This window comes from Mauremys mutica, chromosome 4, assembly GCF_020497125.1.
Source record: "Mauremys mutica isolate MM-2020 ecotype Southern chromosome 4, ASM2049712v1, whole genome shotgun sequence".
Classification (NCBI taxonomy): Eukaryota; Metazoa; Chordata; order Testudines; family Geoemydidae; genus Mauremys; species Mauremys mutica.
In genome coordinates, this window is record NC_059075.1 from 14,094,772 (window position 1) to 14,115,354 (window position 20,583).

The following is a 20,583-nucleotide window of genomic DNA, read 5'->3' on the forward strand; positions in this document are numbered from 1 at the left end:
CAATAACTACAATTCTCCTTAGAAAAGTTCTACAAAAATAGAATGGGCCATGTTGTCCAATCTAAAACATTTACAATAAAAATGTCTTGCCATACACTGCAAATGCCCAAAATAAAGCTACACCTGGAAACATTCACAATCTTTGTGCTATCACACCCTCCCTGAACATTTCCCCCCTCCCTCCCCCGGGCAACATGCATATGATAGAACTAACACATAACATGAGAAAATAAAAAGTTTAATATTCTCTGCAATAAAATAAATGAGCCTGTCTAGTTACTGATCCTGGAATTTAAAAAAAAAATGCACAGGAGCAAGGAGCTCACAAAACAAAAACAAAAAAAATTATGACTATTTTCTTGGCATATGGGGGCAAATCCATTCTGCTTTCAGTGACTTGAGGGCAGCTTTCCAACCTAGCTCTCTTGCACAAAATAACCAAAATTGTATTAACTAGTCTTTTAAACTAGTCAATTTTTCTTCAGGAGAATCTTCATTTGGGCGCAGACGTTTAGAGGCTGGTTCCACAGGACTCTCTGGAACAAAGTTCAGAAAGTAATACATTAACATTTAATACATTTCTACACAAGACAAAGTCTCTACACTATAACACACACACGACTTGTGGCACTTAAATGAACAGGGCAAAGAGTCAAGTGTCAAAGCTGTCAGAGGAGGAGGGTGGAAGGTAAGCAGGTGATGAGTCAACGCCATTAACCTTACTGGGACTAAAGCCTGACTCTACTGAACTCAATTGAAGTTCATGTAGAAACTCCTAGTTTTCCAATTAAAATTTATAGAACCTGATCCTGCCAATTTAGAGGCTCTGATTCTACAACTGACTTCACAAGGGTCTGCCTGTGTGTTCCTTAGTGCAGGAGGGGATCTAAATTAGGACTAACAAATTGGAATTACACCACTAAATGAGACTAGAATCAGCCCCATAGCTCAGAGAGAATTCTAGTTTTAAATCCGTCAAATGCAGTCTTTTTTTCTCAAGTATAATTTGAGACAAAGTATACAGTTGAAAAACCCTAAAGTTTCCAGCATTGGACTTTAATTTACCTTCCTGAGTACACTGCTTCTTGAACAGCACTTCAGCTGGGATCTGGAAACTGATGCACATCATTTCCTTATTTGGTGCAACATTTCTCACCAGATGAGTAGAACAGCGTCCCTCTAAAGAAGTTCCCAGAAAAGCTTCAGCCCGTTCTTGAACATCTTTGGCCGGATTATCATGTTTTGAGAAGCTGTAACAGTGCACTGTGGGAAGGAGGTCAGTGCTGCATGGCTTTCCATCTAAGAAATGTTTGAAAACATCTAAAAATTCGATAGCCAAAGCTGGCAAATTCATGACTATGTGCAGAGTGTTTTTCCTTTCTTTTGTCAGAAGTGACAGTTCCTTGGTTAGCTCTTCTTTAACTGGCCCCAGAAGAAAATCCCGACCATCCATATTGAAATTTTTTATTTTTTTGTCCACTTTATTTAATTTACAGTTGTGTAGAAGCCATTTGTAGGATTCAGGGTTGAGATCATTTGCAAATACGCTGCACTTTTTCTTTGCAGCTGGAATGGCAAAAGGCCCAACCCCGGCAAAGACATCAAATAGAACATCACCTGGCTTTAAAAGTTCAATGATACGGCCATGTTCTGTGCTTAGACGGGAATTCCAATAGACTTTAGAAAAGTCAAATTCATAGGTGATGTAGTTTTCTCTAGTCTGAAAAAAGTTCAAGACATTTGTTTAAACCACCTGTATTTAGATTCCAGACATACACGTATGTTTAAACAATCAATTTATTAAACATTTTTCTAAAATGTAATGGGAACACTGATGTTCATGCCACTGATAGGACAAGTGAATCTTGATCTTATATAATAAGCATTCTGTTAATCTGAAAACATCTTCAAAGCCAATTGGCTTTCCCAGCCCAACTCTTTCTATAAAAGGGCCATTAAATGGTCCTCTGTGGCCAAATAAGGAATATTTCAGTCAGTCAATCCAGGTAGCTGGCATATGTAAAGCACCAGGCGGGGAAAAAAGCAACAGCTTAAAATGACCATTTAAAAAAATTAGTCCCTTCAAGGACTTTGTGACTGGCTGATAATTGCTTTATTAGTAGCTGGTTTCAGAAAGATTCCTCAAATCCTCCTCATTCTAGAATCCACAGTAAATAACAGGATGAAAATGCGAATATGGCAGTGGTGGATCAAATTCAGCTACTGGTAGCCAGTTCTACAAACTCTGAAACTGTATTGCACTTGGCCTTCACAGGTAGCATAGTCCTGGTTACCAACTCCCATCAAACAAGAAGTTTGAGATGCCTAAAGTCCTTGGAGTGTACGAATGATTACTGAAGTGAGGTAGTGATATAAAACCTCCTTTACTTCTGTGACACAAGGACGCCTTGATGCCAACTGGCAGAGGGCACAAAGGGTAAACAGGGTTTTACAGGCATCCCCAAGGTTGGATATACGTATAATAGTTTACCGAAGGCTGATATGGGAGATTTCTACCTTGAGCCAGTAGCCCTCTGGTCACCATAATCATTGCTAAATGTCTGAATGGATAATATTTGAGTTATGTATCTCTACTGAAAATTATTTTCCTATGGTCTTGAAGTTAAGGCAGGCCCCAGGACATGACAAACCTCAAAAATGTTCATTTTAGGCAGGAGGTAACAGACACTTATCTCCCTCTCTGGCCATTTGGGTATTGTATGCCCCATGCAGTATGCCTATTTGCATACTAAGTCAGTTGCAAAGTGAGAGATTGCAAAATCTACAAGAAAGGAAACTTACAAAATTAAACAAACAGCTGGGGTGGGGAGAAGAAGGGGAGGGAGTCGTGTTTATGAATAAAGACGAAGGATTGGGCTGGTATACTGGAGGGGTGGGGGGACACAATGAATCCATCTGGGAGGCAAACTGACAGCATACTTCTCTCATGAAAGAAGGGTCACAGCCAGCCTGGCTGTGACAGTGCTGCAAGGATTTTGGGTGGGCAATATTCTACAAGGCCTGAGAGTATCTTGTTAATTAAGACTAGGCTATGTTATTTTATATGTAATCATTTGTTTCCAATACTACTTACTGCTATTACTATGCTTTGTTAAATAAACTTATACTTGATTGCACTATCAACATATCTAAGTGCTGTGTGCTAAGCAGAGTGGTGATCAGAAATGGTAAGCTGGGGTGTACTGTTCCTTTGGAAGCAGTGAATCTGTCAATACTGCAAGTGTACAGTGGACCAGTGGCTGGAAAGTCCAGGGAGACAATCTGAGGGCTAGAGGATTGGGGTGTGCCTATTGCTAACCTTCAGAGTAAAAGTGGGGCCTGCGAGACCTAGAGGGGAGTGCTTGTGTTGCAGGTGGAGTTGGGGAGCTGATCCCCAGGCAGGCACAGACAAGCATTCCTCACGATATGGGTAGGTGGTAGCAAGGTGCCTTACAACGCTGGGTACCTCCAGGAAGCCTCACATCTTCCCCTCTCCAATCTGAAAATTTTTTTTGTTAGCTTGACAAGTAATTTATGATGATTAATCAAAGAATCACTACCATTTGCATTGCCAATAGACATATAATACAAAACTATTTTACACTCTCATACCCACAGTGCCAGAACTCCTGTAGTAGAGAAACATAGCTCAAATATGCTTTAATTATGAGCTAATGCCACCTTGCAATCTTGAATGAAATCAGATGGTTGATCTGATTAAAATGCTTTCTATCTGTGTATTTTGCCAGCTATACATGCCCAAACTATTCAATTATGTTTCTGAGGAAACCTATTTAAAGTTTACAAAATAAAAAAAAATTCTATTAAAAAAAGGAATTGCCAAATTAGTAATTGTTGCCTTAACTCCCATCTAAGCCTCAACAACCCAGTTAAATTAATAGTACTTTCTATGTATAGACAAATAGTGCTTTTCACCCAAGGGTCATAAAACATCTACCAAAGTGTTACACAAGGGGAATCTAAGTTCTAAATTAGTAACTTTTAGGGCTGTCGGTGATTAAAAAAATTAATCACAATTAAGCAACAATACCATTTATTTAAAATATTTTTGGATGTTTCTACATTTTCAAATATATTGATTTCAATTACACCACAGAATACGAAGTGTACAGTGCTCACTTTATATTTTTTGATTAAATATTTTCACTGTAAAAAACAAGATATTTTTCAATTCACCTCAGAGATTGCACTACAGTACTTGTATCGTGAAAGTTGAACTTACAAATGTAGAATTATGTACACCAATAACTGCATTCAAAAATAAAACGTAAAACTTTAGAGCCTACAAGTCTAGTCAGTCCTATTTCTTGGTCAGCCAATCGCTCAGACAAATAAGTTTTGTTTACATTAGCAGGAGATAATGCTGCCTGCTTCTTGTTCACAATGTCACCAGAAAGTGAGAACAGACGTTCGCATGGCACTGTTGCATCCGGCGTCACATGGTATTTACATGCCAGATGCGCTAAAAATTTGTATGTCCAGAGGACATGTGTCCATGCTGATGACACGTTCTGCTTGATAACAATCCAAACCAGTGCGGACCAACGCATGTTCATTTTCATAATCTGAGTCAGATGCCACCAACAGAAGGTTGATTTTCTTTTTTGGTGGTTCAGGTTATGTAGTTTCCGCATCGGAGTCTTGCTCTTTTAAGACTTCTGAAAGCATGTTCCACCCCTCATCCCTCTCAGATTTTGGAAGCCACTTCTGATTCTTAAACCTTGGGTTGAGTGCAGTAGCTATCTTGAGAAATCTCACACTAGTACCTTCTTTGCATTTTGTCAAATCTGCAGCGAAAGTGTTCTTAAAATGAACATGTGCTGAGTCATCATCCGAGACTACAACATGAAATATATGGCATGTAAATGCGTGTAAAACAGAGCTGGAGACATACAATTCTCCCCCAAGGCGTTCAGTCACAAATTGAATTAACTTTTTTTTTTTTTTAAACAAGCATCATTAGTATGGAAGCATGTCCTCTAGAATGGTTGCCGAAGCATGAAGGGACATACGGATGTTTAGCATATCTGGCACATAAATACCTTGCAATGTCAGCTACAAAAGTGCCATGCAAATGCCTGTTCTTGCTTTCAGGTGACGTAAACAAAAAGCAGGCAGCATTATCTCCTGTAAATGTAAACAAACTTGTTTGTCTTAGGGACTGGCTGAACAAGAAGTAGGACTGAATGAACTTGTAGGCTCTAAACTTTTGCATTGTTTTGTTTTTGAGTGCAGTTACGTAACAAAAAAAATCTGCATTTGTAAGTTGCATTTTCATGATAGAGATTGTACTACAGCACTTGTTTGAGATGAACTGAAAAATACTCTATCATTTTTACAATGCAAATATTTGTAATAAGTGAGCAGTCTACACTTTGTATTTTGTGCTGTAATTTAAATCAATATTTGAAAACGCAGAAAAATATTAATTGGTATTATATTGTTTACAGCGTGATTAAAACTGTGATGAATCACTGTCTCAGTTAATCATATGCGTTAACTGCGATTAATCGCCAACCCTAGTAACTTTGTAAGAGTCCATTACTTTACCTGACTTTGAATATAGTTTATCTGACTCTCAATGAAACCTAGGCTATCCAAGTTCAAATAATGCTTAGGAATATCCTTATAAAGATCTTGTAAACATGGCTGTGGTTTCATTCATGGTAGACTGGGGCACATAGAACACACACAGGACTGCTAAGTACTGAGATACTGGGCCAGGGGTGGGATTGGGACAAGATTTAAGTTTTATGATATCTTTCCATCACATCTACTCTTCCACTTCAACTGCATTCTGTGTGTCTGACTAGCTGTGGCAGGAGAAAATAGGAAAAATGTACCTTTGTTATCATATTGGCCTCTCCTGCTAGCACTTCCATCTGAAAATTTCGATAAGTGTTGTCAATAATATTGATTTTGTTTACTGAACAGGTGACTCCTGGATTCTTGTCAATTATAACCTGACCTGCAAGAAAGGGATAAAAATATTCAACTACTAAGTGTTGCTAAATCTTTAAATTCTGTAAGAGATAAGACAGCAATTATGAGTTGTATTTTAAAAAAGCAAACTACCTATAGAATGACTTACATGTGAAATCATTCAGTGTGCTATAAATTATTTCCACTAGTGCCACTGTGTCACAGGGAACTCCTAGTGCAAATATTTTACACTGAAAAGAGGGTTAGATTCCCAGTGAAGGTTCTTGTGCTTCAGGGAGAGAGTACTGTCTACTGCAGAGATTCCCAATCTGTAATGTGTGAGCTTGATGTTCCACCCAGTCACTTCACCATTTAAGGTGATGGTACGTGAACCAATAAAATGTAGGAGCTGCTTCTCTAGTGGGTAGGTCACTGGTCTGGAACTCAGGAGACCTAGTTCTGCTACTGACCTGCCATGTGACCTTAGGCAAGTTACTTCACCTCTAGTGTTCTGGGGCATTTCAGCACTACTGTAATACACATAATAAATTATTATCTAGAGGGCCGATTCAACTCCCATATCAACGTGATTCTACTGGTACCCAGATCAGCTAGTAACATTAGTTCAAAGGGTGGACTAGAGCAGTAAGCTATGGCTGCTGCATAAATAAAATGTTACAGTTTTGATCTTGGTCTCTCCTGCCATAAAGGAGTTGAGCTTAATGGGCCTAACCTGAAATTTGCTAGATGCAAAGGGCCTGACCCAATGCCCAATGAGGTCAATAGACTACTATTAACTTCAAGTTCGCTATACATAAAAAAGCCTGATCCAGTGCCCTTTAACCTAAGCATTCACTTTTAATAAAAGTCTGTTTAAGGTAAGAAAATTTTAAAACAATGAGGGTTCCCAAAAGGTTCCCTGTGCAAAATAATCATCTCTAGCTCAGGCACTTGTTAAAATGACTTATCCAATTATACGCTTCTCCCAAAGCTATTTGAGTGAGAATGTTGTACGTACCAATCAGATGTTTGTAGGGTATCTGATGATCTCTAAGATTCAAGTGAGCTATATGGCCAATCCTAGTAAATCCAGAGGTGACATCTTGACCTTCAGGAAGCACCGCTCGTAAGATTTCCTCAGTCTTGAAATTGTCATAAGTCAGTTCTAAGTTATACTTGGACACCTGAGGGTCAATACTAAACTGCTTTAATATTTCTTGTTCAGATTCTCCCAGTGAATATTCTGCTGATATTTTATGAGGATCCAACAAAACAAGTCTACTGTCTTCATCTTTTGGATCATCAATCACTCGCTTCAGACCTGGGCGCTGCAGTGTTGTATGTTTGAAGGATTTTAACAATTTGTTTATTACTTCTTTTTTCACTTTTAGAACTGGAACAACAATTGTCCTTTTGAAAGCTGCTCTGTCAAGTGTTGTCATTCCACGTACTTCAGGATGAGGTGAATATAGTTCAATATCAGCTTTATTTTCTAGAATTTCAGGCATTGTAAAGAAACTGTTTCTCTGAACTACCCAAAAAAATCCAGGTACTCTTTCAAAATACTGTACCAGCAGTAACCAAACTTCTGGAAATGATGTATTTGATGCAGCTGTTCTAAAAAGTTTAGTTTTCAGTAGTCTAGAAGAGTATCCATATAATCTCCATAAAATCCTAGAAGAGAAATTATTCTTTTATAGACATTATGTAATCATTCCATTAAAAAAAATACTGCAAGTCACATGGATTTTCAATTCTCATTAAAATAAATTTGGTTTGTATCAAGTAAATGCACAACATGAACATTTATCGTTCATAAATAGAGAATTAGACTACAAATTTATATCCATGTACATGGCCAAAAAACACATCTCAACCAATTTTAAGTAATGGTGGACAATCGCCTCATACCCATACACAAAGGTGAAGTGTACTTGCGATTGATGGGCCTGATGATGCTCCCATTAAGACAAATGTGTTTAGATCTGTTTGCTGTCTCTTTTATAAAGCTGATCAGCGAGCACTGGTAGCCAGACTGCAGTTGCTGGTGGGTGGAACCACTCTGCAGGGACTTCGTTCATTTATGGGAAGGTAACTTGAAATGGAACAGGAATCTTTTTGTCTTTGAGTGTTTCCCCTAAGGGCTGCTGCTTTCTGTCTGCTCTACCTCCCCATTCAATATATACAAAAGGAGGCTATTATTGGTTTTACAAGAGGAAGAGGTAGAGCTATCCCGACACTAGTTCTATCTAGGTTTTCATAGTGCACTCATTACTGTAGTACAGTATCTGAGAGCTGTCTCTCATTGTGTAAGTCTTCCCATGATGGCAGTCAGTTGTTTGGATGCAAGTCTTATTTGTATTGCTCTTAAGTCAAACAGCTGATTTTTTGGTGGTGATAAAAAGCCATCCACACCCTGTGCCCACCCTCATTTCCTGCTCTGCCCTCATGCAGTTGCTACCACCTTTCATGTTTCTATCCTCTTCCTGTGCATCTTTTACCTTAATTTTTTGCCCCCCTTTTCACTCACCAACAGCTCCCCAGTGTTCAGACTGGACAGGCACTGGTGAGTGTATGTGCTCTCACAGCTTAAGCTGAGTGCAAAAATTATATATATAACCCTAGTCCAGTACACTTTGGTGCCTTCGCCTCTGGGGCTAGATACATCAACTGCTAGGAAGGCCAGCTGTACAAAGGGTTACCATATGGTGGTGGAAGTAGAGGTCTTTCCAAGTGTCACAGAAACGGAAACAGATGTGGGGTCATACAAGTTTTTGTTTCACTCCTCACCTTGCCCCATTCCACTAGACTGCCCCTTTGTAGGAAATCTGATTTAAGTAATGCTCCTGGAAAGCCCATTGAAGGTGGCTTATGCTCTCTAGTTACTCAGTTAATGTGGCTACCACTCCTCATTGGACGAGTTCAGAATTTCAGAGTGTCTGGATGCTGTTTCCATTTGGAACTCTATTTGGCAACATTATTTTGGGAAGACTGATCTTCTTAAGTTTTTCTGGAAAAACTATTTTTCTTAGGTAACAATTGGAGATATACCAATCTCCTAGAACTAGAAGGGACCTTGAAAGGACTTCTCTAATGGAGTCCTGAATACAATCACTCATGCTTTCTTTAGTCCCCTTCATATGACAAGTAATTCACTCCTAAAAGGCTTGCCTTGAAATTAATCTGAAAGATGCAAAAGTTGAATGTTTTGTGTTTGTCTTCTTTCTCTACCAAGGAAAGAATCAGTAATTCCTTAGCTCCATAATCCGCATTTGTTGCCATTATGAAAATGGATTCAGTTCAAGGTTCTTCTGATGGTATACTAAGGCCTTTATTTTGCTAAATTCAAAGTAACTGAAGAATTTTCTGTTGCTAGTCTCCCTCCAAAACAATTGATGTCAGATAAACTGTTCTGACCCAGTTCAAGTGCAACCTCAAGATAGAAGTAGGCTGGTCTTGCTTCAAAGACCCCATCTGCAAAATTAATTCCCTGATTACGTTGTAGGGCATGTTTATATGACAGCTACTGTAGTGCTGACGCTTCCTTTATCAATATAAGATGGTTTTCTTTCAATATAGTTAATCCATCCCTCCAAGAGGCAGTAATCAGGTCAACGGAACCATTTTTCCAGTGCCCTACCTCTGTCTGCACCAGCAGTTAGGTCAAGCCTTCCTATAGCCCTTGGGGCACATACATTTTCCATAGCCCTGAGCACCAGTAGCTAGGTCAATTTAATTTAAGTGGACCGTGCCTTACACTGAACCTTAAAGAGAGACTGACTACATTAGCCTCCCCTTTTTGAATCTGTTTGACAGGCAGGTTTTCTGGACCAGTGGGTCCAGTTTTGTTTTAGAGGAGCAAGAGCAGATCAACTTGGGCCCAAAGGACTAACAAATGGATCCCTGAACTTGATTCAAAGGGAAACTTTTTTAAACAACTAAACGTTCCCGTCTGCGTTTGCAGTAGGCGCTGCAGCCTCGTTCGGGTGCGTATGAACCTGTCCTGAGCTGGGAGCTGAGAGTAGACCACACCGAGGAGAACCGCCCTAGCGCGCTTCCAGGGGTCGGGCGGAGCGGGGCGCGAACAACCCCCTGCACAATGGGGAGCGAACGAGGGCTGCGGGGCGGTCACGCTCCAGTGGCGAACAGCAGCGGCGGGGCAGCTAAGACCGTGAACTTCCACCTCGGCGTCTCTCCGCAGCCCCCGCCGGGCACCGGCCAGAACGGGTAACCCCCGGGCCGGGCTCGCTCCTCAGCCAGCGGGACCGGCGCGCCGGTTTCACGGCGTCGCAGCCTCCTGCTCGGGGTGGGCCGGGGCCGCCCCTGCCCCTCAGTCAGATACCCAGGGCCCGGCCCTTCCCCCCCGGGGCCCCGTAGCCTCCTCACTAACCGACCCCCCGGGCTGCGAGCCTTGCCCGCCCCTCACCTCATGCCGGGCTCCCGCAGCGCGCGCGCGCCGATGTCTCCGCTCTCTCCTCGGGCGCATGGGTACGTCATGGCGGGTGTGTGACGGCATCAGGCAGCGCCGCCGCCGCCTCCCCCGGGGCGGCTCCAGTCCGGCCTGAGGCACCGCCCAACTCCCGCCCCTCGAGAGTGGGCTCGGGACGGAGCGGCTCGCTGGGCTCGGCGCACGGGGCACCATGCAGCAGCCGGGACCCGCCGGGAGTATCAACCGCGAGCCGGGCTGGTACCTGTCTGCCCGCGAGCAGGAAGGGGAGCAGGAGTCCGCCCCGTTGCTGCCTCCAGCGCCGCTGGGCAATGTGTGTGAGGGGGCCGGGAGCCGGGCGTGAGGCGCTCCCGGGCGGGTGGCAGGAGCAGAGCTGGGTCTGAGCTGCAGCCGGGGAGGAGGGAGCTGTCAGGCACCTAGGTGTGAGGAGAGGAGGGGGAGGCTTTTCATCCCCAGGACAGATCCCGCCTAGCCAGGCTTCCCCCCTAGTGCTTTGAGGGGCGACTGGGGGGTTGGAGTTAGGGGGACCATGATTTTATAGTGACAGTCCCGATTTTTGGGTCTTTTTCTTATATAGGCTCCTATTACCCCCCTCCCCCCTGGTCCTCATTTTTCACATTTGCTGTCTGGTCACCCTACTGGGAGGATAGATCATTCTCCACGGGCAATTCAAGCCTTGGCTTCTTTGCCTGATCCTGCCACCCGAGAAAGTAGATTAGGGCCATTGGTGATGGTGTGGGTTGTTTGTGAAGTGAAACAATTGTTTACTTGACTGAGATCACCAAAGTCGTTTTGGACAACTATTAGAGGGTAATGACTATTGGGGTTGGGTTTTACTGGTCTGGGCTGAATTTAAACCAGCAGGGACATGCAGCCCTGATGAGAATGTGGGGAGGTTGGGTGGGAATTACTGTCTTGGCATTTTTTGGTGCTGCTTGTATTTTATTAGCATTGGTGTGCTTGGTGCCCTAGAAGTAAATGAGGACAGTCTCCACCCCAGGAAGCTGATAGGCTAGTTCAGACAAATGATATGTAATGTGGCCATTGAGTAAGAATTTGTTTTTGAAAGACTTAGTGAAGACTTCATCAGTTATTTAGATAATGGCATAGAGAGTACACTTATAAAGTTTGTGGATGATACCAAGATGGGAGGGGTTGCAAGTGCTTTGGAGGATAGGATTAAAATTCAAAATGATCTGGACAAACTGGAGAAATGGTCTGAAGTAAATAGGATGAAATTCAATAAGGACAAATGCAAAGTACTCCACTCAGGAAAGAACAATCAGTTGGCACACATACAAATGGGAAATGACTGCCTAGGAAGGAGTACTGCGGAAAGGAAGTCATAATGGATCACAAGCTAAATATGAGTCAACAGTGTAACACCATTGCAAAAAAAGCAAGTATCATTCTGGGAGATACTAGCAAGAGTATTGTAAGCAAGACACGAGAAGTAATTCTTCCGCTATACTCCGTGCTAATTAGGCCTCAACTGGAGTACTGTGTCCAGTTCTGGGTGCCACATTTCAGGAAAAATGTGGACAAATTGGAGACGGTCCACAGAAAAGCAACAAAAAAGATTAAAGGTCTAGAAAACATGACCTGTGAGGGAAGATTGAAAAAACTGGGTTTGTTGAGTCTGGAGAAGAGAAGACTGAGAGGGGGCATAACAGTTTTCAAGTACATCTCTACCAGATATAATGCTGTCCTCGGGAGCCAAAAAATCTTACCGTGTTATAGGTAAAACCACGTTATATCGAACTTGCTTTGGAGAAAAATTGTTGTTGTTAAGCTCTGTGGATAGGACAAGAAGCAATGGGCTTAAATTGCAGCAAGAGCGGTTTAGGTTGGACATTAGGAAAAACTTCCTAACTGTCAGAGTAGTTAAGAACTGAAATAAATTGCCTAGGGAGGATGTGGAATCTCCATCATTAGGGATTTTTAAGAGCAGGACAAACACCTGTCAGGGATGGTCTAGATAATACTTAGTCCTGCTTTGAGTGAAGGGGACTGGACTAGATAACCTCCTGAGGTCAACTTCCAGTTCTATGATTCTGTGATTCTATGAAGTGTATTTTGAGGAGATATTTTAAGGAGAGGAGAAGGTGTTTAGCACATGAAAAAAAGACTCATGCTCAAAGGACAGTGTGAACTAATAAAATAATACCTAGAAGGTGGCAGAAAGATGACAAGGATACAAAGTGGGGCCGATAGCAGGGAGATTTGGCCCTACAGAGTGGAGCAGGAAGAAATGAGCATTGATGCAGGCACACAGCGTAGTACAAGTCTTTAAAGTGAGGAGAACAGTTTTTTTGAGATGTTTGATCATTTATTTAACTAAGGCTTGGAAGCATTCAACTCTCCCAAGTGCTGCCATTTCCTTACCTTTCTCCTTCTCCCCCACTTCAATGGCTATCAAAGTCATCTTTAACAAACAAAGTGAACCACATTCTAATATAAACCACTCTAATTTGCAGTAGAAAAATACTGTTTGGGGATCATTACTACACTGTACTATTTATTTTTTCAGTCTGGGTTCTAGAGTTTTATAAGTCTGCTGATGGAGAGAGGGAGAAGTTATGTGGCTGAAATTTCTTTGGTCTCTCCAAAACAAACAAACAAACAAAAACACAAAACCCTCATACTAATTGTATTTGTTTATCCTATTTACAGAGCACTCTGAATCATGCATCTTCAGGTGTTTCCTTTGGTTTCTCAGTATTTAATTTAATGAATGCAATCATGGGAAGTGGAATACTTGGTTTATCTTATGCCATGGCCAACACAGGGATCATTGGATTTAGGTAAGTTTTTAGTTTCACATACATATCCATTCTGAAATGACCTTTACATAACTTTTTTTTTTTTTTTTAATTTTAAAGTGGGGAGCAAGATCTGAGCTGAGATTTTTGTATGGAAAAATATTACATTGTACAAGGACTGGGTAGCTTGTATTTTTGGCATTAAGGTTATGGACCCCTTTCACTTCTAGGTTAGTCATTTAAATCTGGCCTGTGGCGGGTGAGTGACCTGAAGTCTCATTAAATTACCATTAAATTGGTGGCAATTTGGTACTCAACCCAGGTCCTATGAATAGATGTTTATATCACAAAATCATTATCCCATTTAGTTTTAGAATTGTGCTGTCCAGGATAGGGCTGATGCACTTCTGCTGAGCAGTGTGGGGAAGCTTGAATTTCTACTCTTTATGCAGTACCTATTCTGTGAATAAACAGAGGACTAACTACCACTGTATTTAGTCTGACTCCTTCTGTAAGGACTAAGTTCACTTCAATATATATACAGACACACATGCGGTAGAGTTGCAATTCCTGGTGGTTTTGTTCCAATTGTGGTTGTGAAATGGTTCACGTGCAGTGCTTTTGTCCTACATAAATCTGTGATGACTTAGTCTAGCACATAAAAATGTGACGTGTAGTGGAACATAGCAAACAGCAGATAAGTCGGTGACCATATGAACGTTGGTCAGCAGATGTGAGCCATAAAATGAGGAAGTCCTGTCTCATAACTTCTTTCTTGTGCAATAATAAACCAGTTTTAAAAAGAGAACATGTATTTTACTTTAAGAAATGCCTTAAACTTCAATATTTTGTATTTTAGCATCTTGCTGCTGATTGTTGCCAGCCTTGCTTCTTACTCAGTATTTCTGCTGCTTAGTATGTGCATTCAGACTGGTAAGTGAAGAGAATATATAGAGCAATAGTCTATAGTTTGTCTCATCTACAAAGATGTGACCCTGTAAAATTATTTCAATTAATGGTGTATAAATATGATACTGTATATCTCACTGCTGCTGTAATATTTTGGAAATTAAGATTTGTCATTATTTTGTTATAAAATTCATCCATAAGTGTGATTTTGAAACATTGTCATACTTCTGAAACTTTGAAATTTTTTTTTTGCAGTAGGTATGATTTTTGAGCTCCCTGACATTCTGCAAAGATGCACAAAAAAAGGCAAATATCTGATATAGCTTAGTAAGGACTGTTTTAACACCACCTGGATTCAAGCTTTTATTATTATATACACATATACTCCAAGATCCTGCTGCTTTCTTTGAAGTCATAAGAGCAGCAGCAAGCCCTAAATTAGCATCATTGTGAACACATGTTCACTTTAATGGATACCTTATCAGGCTTGGTAATCTTATTTGACTGTTATCCATCTCCTTGCTCTTCGTATACCTCTTCTGTATTAGAGATCATCTGACACTGCTTGATTCTGGTGTGTCTTCTGATTCTAGACCCTTAGTATTAACTTATCATAGTTCATGAATATTTGCTTTGGAGTCTTAACTCTCTACAATAGCTATTCAGCTGCCACCTAATGATTTAACTAATGCTTTTTTTAAACTGTTATTGAAACCTTAAAATGCCAGTTCCTTAAATTCTACTACATGGAGGTTTTCTGGTATAACCTGGTCTCTGTCTCCATCATCCATCTTGTCATTACCGCCCTATTTGTCTTCCTCACTTTAAGGAGGGTTTTCATGGTAGGAGAAAGCTTTCTTTTCTGTCCTATTGCTTTTGTTTTCCATAGCTAGCTTTGGTCACTCAGCTGACTATTTCCTGATTCTGCTCAGAGACTGCTTTTCCTGTCTTCATCATTTGAGTGATCTCCTTTATGCACACTTAAAAAAAAAAAATCAGTAGCAGTTAGGATTACTTTAATGAAAGATGGCAATAGCTGCTTGGTGCTTTTGGACTAGTTTGTGGCTACCTTTTTCTCTCCAGCCAGTTAGGGTTCCAAAATTAGAAAGGAATCATTACCGGATAGTGCAAAGGTTTGAAAACTCTTAATCTATCTATTGTAGGTTCTTATATGGCTCCCACTACCACAATCTTTTAATGTACAGTATTTATAATTTCTCATAGGAAGTATTCATGCAGTGGATAAGGCACTGGACTGGAAGTCAGGAGACATGGGTTCTAGTCTCAGTTATGATAGACATGCTTTCTGACTTTGGGCAAGATGTTTAATCTGTTTTCCCATCTGTAAAATGAGGATAAAAAAAAACAACAACTTTATAGAGTATTCAAAACTATGGATGAAAAGCACTGTATCATATACATCCTAAATGGTGGTGGTATTATGCTGATTTTATTTATTATCTTCATTGACAACCCAGTGCAAAGGAAATTACAGGGACAGGGCAAAGGGGAGAAATGGAAGAAAAACTATTTTACAATAAAGGAACTTTCCACTTGGTGAAATTTGAGGCTTTAAACCATCTTTATATTCTAGGTCCCTAAGTCATTATCCATAGGAAATATTGCTCTTCTGGGAAGCATTGTTTTGTTTTGTTTTTTAATACAAACAAGTATTAGGAGGCAATGTCAGTAAAGTGATTGGATGAATTATTTAACATGCTTTAGAAGAACACCTTTCCAATTAATAATTACTACCAATTAACTCATTGCCAGGCTAAGCTAGGACCAGAAATATGCCTCAGTACTTCATTGAATAAAAAAATGTATTAAAATTCCTGGATTTAAACTTGCAGGTTTTCATTGATTTTTAGATGGTTGCAGTCAGGATATATAAAATATAGTTTTGGTCAGTGATTCCTGTAAAAACAATGAGATAATTCCAGGTTACAGAACATTGCTGGTCTCTTAGTGGAAACCTGTTAGGGCTGAAAGGCCACAAGCTTGACCTACTGTGTCTATCTCAGTGAAATGTATATTGTTCTTTATATGTGGGGTACTTTTCAAAACAGATCATTACATATTCTTTAAAAAAATGCATCAGACCAGCATTTGTGAACAAACCTACAATAATGGGCTAATGTGTGACGGGGGTTGGGAAGGAAGGAATTGCAGTGGTTAATTCTAGAGAATGACTTGGGGATATACTTTTATGGTATGAAAAGTACCTTGATAATGTTTATAAACTGTCCATTGCGGTGATACTAAGTCATTATGAAAAATGAGTGTAAAAAGAAATGGCATGCAGCTGCCTGCGGAGGAAGCGTCTATATTAATTTCATTTTAAAGGGAGATAGATATTAAGCACAAACATTTTAGTCATAATGTCTTTTGGAGAAGTGCTTCTGATTTTTTAATGACACAAATAATCTGGATTTGTTACAGTGACCGAATCTAATTACTAGTAGCGATCAAATGGCTTAGCAGATATAAACATTGCTGTTTACTCCCAGGTTGTGTGTTGAAGTTTGTTCAGTCTTCAGTTATAGCAGGATTGAGCTAATAGCTGGAAGTATTTTGCAGGAGTAGAGGGTTAAGGTTATTGATGGGTTATTGTAAGCTGCTGCTCCTACGTTTTTATATATGAAGTATGTAGCATCAGTGTTGCTGGTATTGTGACTGTCAATTTCACCTCAGCGGGATACAACTGGATTTCCTTTGTGTTGAAGTATGTTTCAGAAATCATATTTTTGCTGAACTACCTTGTCTTTAAACTGGTGGAGTTTATTTTGCTTTTTAAATCAAATTGTTGTACTTTTAAAAAATTGAGAATAAATGCCACACTATTAACAGGACTGAATTTCTAGCATAAATGCAGAGTTACTCCAGGTTTACACTGGTGTAACAGAACAGACTCTGGCCCATTTTGTTTTTGTACAACATATTGATGATGGTACTAGAGAGGAATGTGAAACACTGAGCTTGCAAAAGGCCTACAAGATGATTAAGTTCTCTGTTATTTATCTGTGCTACAGTAATTATTACTGTGTGTAACTTTACAGACAAATAACAGTGTCTCTGTCTTGAGTTTAGTCTGAGGCCCTGTGGCGGGGTGACAACTCACCAGCACGGCGCCGCCTTCTGTCGTCCTGGGAATTAGCTTTTTTTGCAGCCTTGGAGTGCCTCTGCAGGCTGCTGTCCGGCTCGCCGGAGGCCCCCCAATGTCCCTCCCAGACCCCGGTGCCCCTTCTCTCTGGGTTCTGCCCCGCAGTACCTTGCAGTCTCTCAGCATCTCCCCTCCCCAGGAAACCCCCTATCTCCACCTCGCCTCAGTCTTTGGCTACTGCCAGTCACCATCTAGCCCTCGCTCACTGGGGCCGACTGCAGTGTAATTGCCATTCATCATCAGCCAGGAGGGTTTGGACCTGCTGCCTCTGCCTACCCTTGGGCTGCCCCATTGAAACCCCAGTACCTTCTCAGCCTTTAACAAGACCTGCAGCCTGGCGGTTTCCAGGCTGGAGCTCCCCAGTCTCCTCCACTCAGGTACCTTGTTCAGCTCCCAAGCAGTCAGGCCCATCTCTCTCTACAGCTAGAGAGAGACTCTCTGTCTTTCTGCTGGCCCACAGTCCTCTTATAAGGGCCAGCTGGGCCCTGATTAAGCTGGCCACAGCTGTGGCTGCTTCCTTAATCAGCCCAGCTTTTCCAGTTGCAGCCCTCTCCAGGGCTGCTTTTAACCCCTGTTTACTGGGGTGGGCAGCTGCCCCACCACAGGCCCCAATCCTGCAACTTGATTGACACAGGCTGATGCTTTCTCCCATGTGATATTTCACTGATTTCCACGGGACTCAGCTTGGGGGTCTGTCCTAGCAGGCCAGCTTGCAGGGCTGGAGCCAAAATAAGTTGTGACATGGGAAGAGATGGTAAAACACATTGCAAGGGGGCTGAGAGGAAAGAGTATAAGAGTTATAAAAATGAAAACGTGTTTAAGACTGATTTGCCCTCTAAAATACTTACGGCAGTTTGAATCTCAGCCATGTCCTCCATTAGTATAGACTAGAGGAAAGGGGATGGCATTTTTGAGAATAATGTACATCTTTTTGATACTCCTTGATTTTTGTAGTAACAAAATGTGGACTGACCAACATTTTGAGATTAATTCTTCCATTCAGAATGATCCCTTTTTAAATTACCAGCATATATATTGGAAATCTTGGATTACTTCAATATGGTTGCATAGGTCAGGGGATTACTTTTGAAGGTGGGCCTCAGTGCAGGTTACACTATATGTAAGGATCTGTACTGATTGTGCTTAGGGGCTAACCCTGCAAAGTATAGTGCACCTTCAGCACTCCCTGAAATTAGTGGGAGTTGGGGGGGCTCAAAACCTTGCAGAATTGAGCGCTGAGCCTTACATTTCTTGAAAGATTTGTCCACTATAATATAAAGCTGCCCCTTTTATTCTTTATGAAAATGAAATAAAATAATTTGTTTAAAAATATTGTTCAGAATTGTTTAACCCATGGTATAATCTACAAGAATTCTTAAAGAGAAGGTGATGTGGTATCGATATATTTGTAATCATGTTTAATGTAAAACTACTGTCATATAAATTTCTGCTGCGCATACGGATCGTTATGTATGTTGAAGAAAGTGTTTATATCCTAAAACTATATTATAAATGAGAATCATAAAATACTGCTTTAGTTTTGTCAGTGTAAAAAAAAAAATAAAAAAACACAACCAACTATTCATAACTAAAGTGAATATGAAGTTGGAAATACTTTGTTTTTCTTTTAACAGCTGTCACTTCTTATGAAGATCTTGGTCTCTTTGCATTTGGATCACCTGGGAAGGTAACTTCTGTTTACAGTACCCATGTCTCTTTTATTCTGTACTTTAGTTCTGATAAATATTTTGTTGACTATAGTTACATCGTTCCTGTTTAAGAAATAGCTATGTAGTATAATTAGCAAAACCCTAACATTGTACAAACCCCATGATTTTTGTAAATAAATTCCTATTACTCGCCAAAAACAATGAGGACTCCTTATGGCACCTTCAATTTCTAGACTGTGCAGGCCAAAAGTTTAGTCAGCCCTAAAATAAGTAGCTCTAATTTATGGTGGCATATTCTGTTTACACACAAAGACATCTTGAAGGAAAATGTTGTTCCTTTCCAATCCATATTCAAATTCTGCACAATATTACCACATAATCTGTTTACAGATGTCTCTGAATGAGTCATCATGGTGCTTCAACTCTTAGAGAGCTTAGGAGATGTCTACACAGCAAACCCCTTTGCAGCAGTGAGTCTCGGAGCCCAGGTCAGCTGACTCAGGATTGCAGGTCCTGCTATGCAGGGCTAAAAATAGTAGTGTAGATCTTCAGGCTTAGGCTAGAGCCCAGGTTCCAAGACCCTCATTGGGTTACAGAGCCTGAGCCCAAACATCTATACCTAGGGCCCTACCAAATTCATGGTCCATTTTGATCAATTTCACGGCCAGAGGATTTTAAAATTGGTCAATGTCATGTTTTCATCTGTTTGCAGCTGAAATATGGTGGTGTAACCTTGGGGGTCTGATTTTCTCCCTCCCCTCCCCCCCGTCATGCAAGGGAAGGACAAGTCTTGTTCCTCCCCGGCCCAGCAGGGACTTACAGCTAGGAGCCCCCTAGCTGGGGCGCTTCCAGGAGCAGGAGGAGATCAGACCCAACCCCACAAGCCTCCTCCAGCTGCAGGAACCTCTGGGGCTGGAGCTTCCTGCAGCGGGGGAGGCATTCGGAGGTGGGTCTGGTCTCCCCCTGAGAGCAAGAGCAGCTGTGCAGGGGAAGGACAAGCCCACCTGGGACTTGCACCTAGGAGCCCCCAGTAGCAAGGGGGAGATCAGATTTTATAGGGAAGGGCTTATTTCACGTTCTGTGACAGGCTTTCACGGCCATGAATTTGGTAGGGCCCTATCTAGACTGCCATTTTTAGCTCCTCAGCATGAGCTCGAGTAAGTTGACCCAGGCTCTGAGACTCTCTGTGGTGGGTGTGTGTTTGCTGTGAAGATGTACCTTAGATGCTACATGGAAGGTGAATACTGTAAGTAAATCAGACAAAGTTTAAGGAGTGTTATAAATTTAGTGATCACTTCAGATGAACAATTCTTATTCTCAGACGTCCTTATAAAGGCTTTTGGGGGTTAAGAATAAATTGATGTGGCTTCCATGTTGATTAACAGATGGTCTGCTGCAAGCATTTTTCTTAACCAGATTTGTCCAGTATTAGATGTAGCATGTGCAGGTGTAACGGGGTTCACTCACTGTTGGGACACCTCTTTATGGTGACAGCTAGATATTAGCTCCTTTCAGGTCTGAGGCTCCCCGTCTGACAGTTGCTTCTACCACATCTCCCCCTCACTCTCCTGGTTTTGCAGTACTCCCTCTTTGTGACTCAGCCCTCCAGCCAGCTCACTGTAGTCCTCCTCTTCCAAGCTATTAGCAATCCACTGGATCTATTGTCCACATGCTGTTCCAGGCAATCTT

At 41.2% G+C, this 20,583-nt stretch overlaps 2 protein-coding genes across 9 annotated transcripts in view; one reads left to right on the top strand and one right to left on the bottom strand.

Annotated features, from left to right (window-relative positions):
• Nucleotides 1-210: 210 nt before the first annotated feature.
• Nucleotides 211-17,613, bottom strand: TRMT5 (tRNA methyltransferase 5). 2 transcript variants are annotated; one of them, XM_045014727.1, is made up of 5 exons: nucleotides 10,370-10,482; nucleotides 6,962-7,617; nucleotides 5,865-5,989; nucleotides 1,066-1,720; nucleotides 211-536 (listed from the first exon to the last, which is right to left on the bottom strand). In XM_045014727.1, exons 1-5 carry the CDS (start codon nucleotides 10,438-10,440, stop codon nucleotides 454-456), a joined length of 1,590 nt encoding a protein of 529 aa, XP_044870662.1. In that variant the 5' UTR covers nucleotides 10,441-10,482; the 3' UTR covers nucleotides 211-453. The 2 variants fall into 2 exon arrangements, with proteins under 2 accessions (XP_044870662.1, XP_044870663.1); XM_045014728.1 differs by lacking the exon at nucleotides 10,370-10,482 and adding an exon at nucleotides 17,531-17,613 and having other exon boundaries at nucleotides 214-536.
• The window catches only part of SLC38A6 (solute carrier family 38 member 6), a 103,626-nt gene continuing 93,578 nt past the window's right edge, over nucleotides 10,536-20,583 (top strand). For all 7 annotated transcript variants that reach the window (XM_045014734.1, XM_045014732.1, XM_045014729.1 and 4 more), the window contains exons 1-4: nucleotides 10,536-10,703; nucleotides 13,064-13,194; nucleotides 14,012-14,085; nucleotides 18,859-18,911. In XM_045014734.1, the coding sequence (XP_044870669.1) occupies nucleotides 10,584-10,703; nucleotides 13,064-13,194; nucleotides 14,012-14,085; nucleotides 18,859-18,911 (378 nt within the window). In that variant the 5' untranslated portion in view covers nucleotides 10,536-10,583. The remainder of the gene's footprint in view (nucleotides 10,704-13,063; nucleotides 13,195-14,011; nucleotides 14,086-18,858; nucleotides 18,912-20,583) is intronic.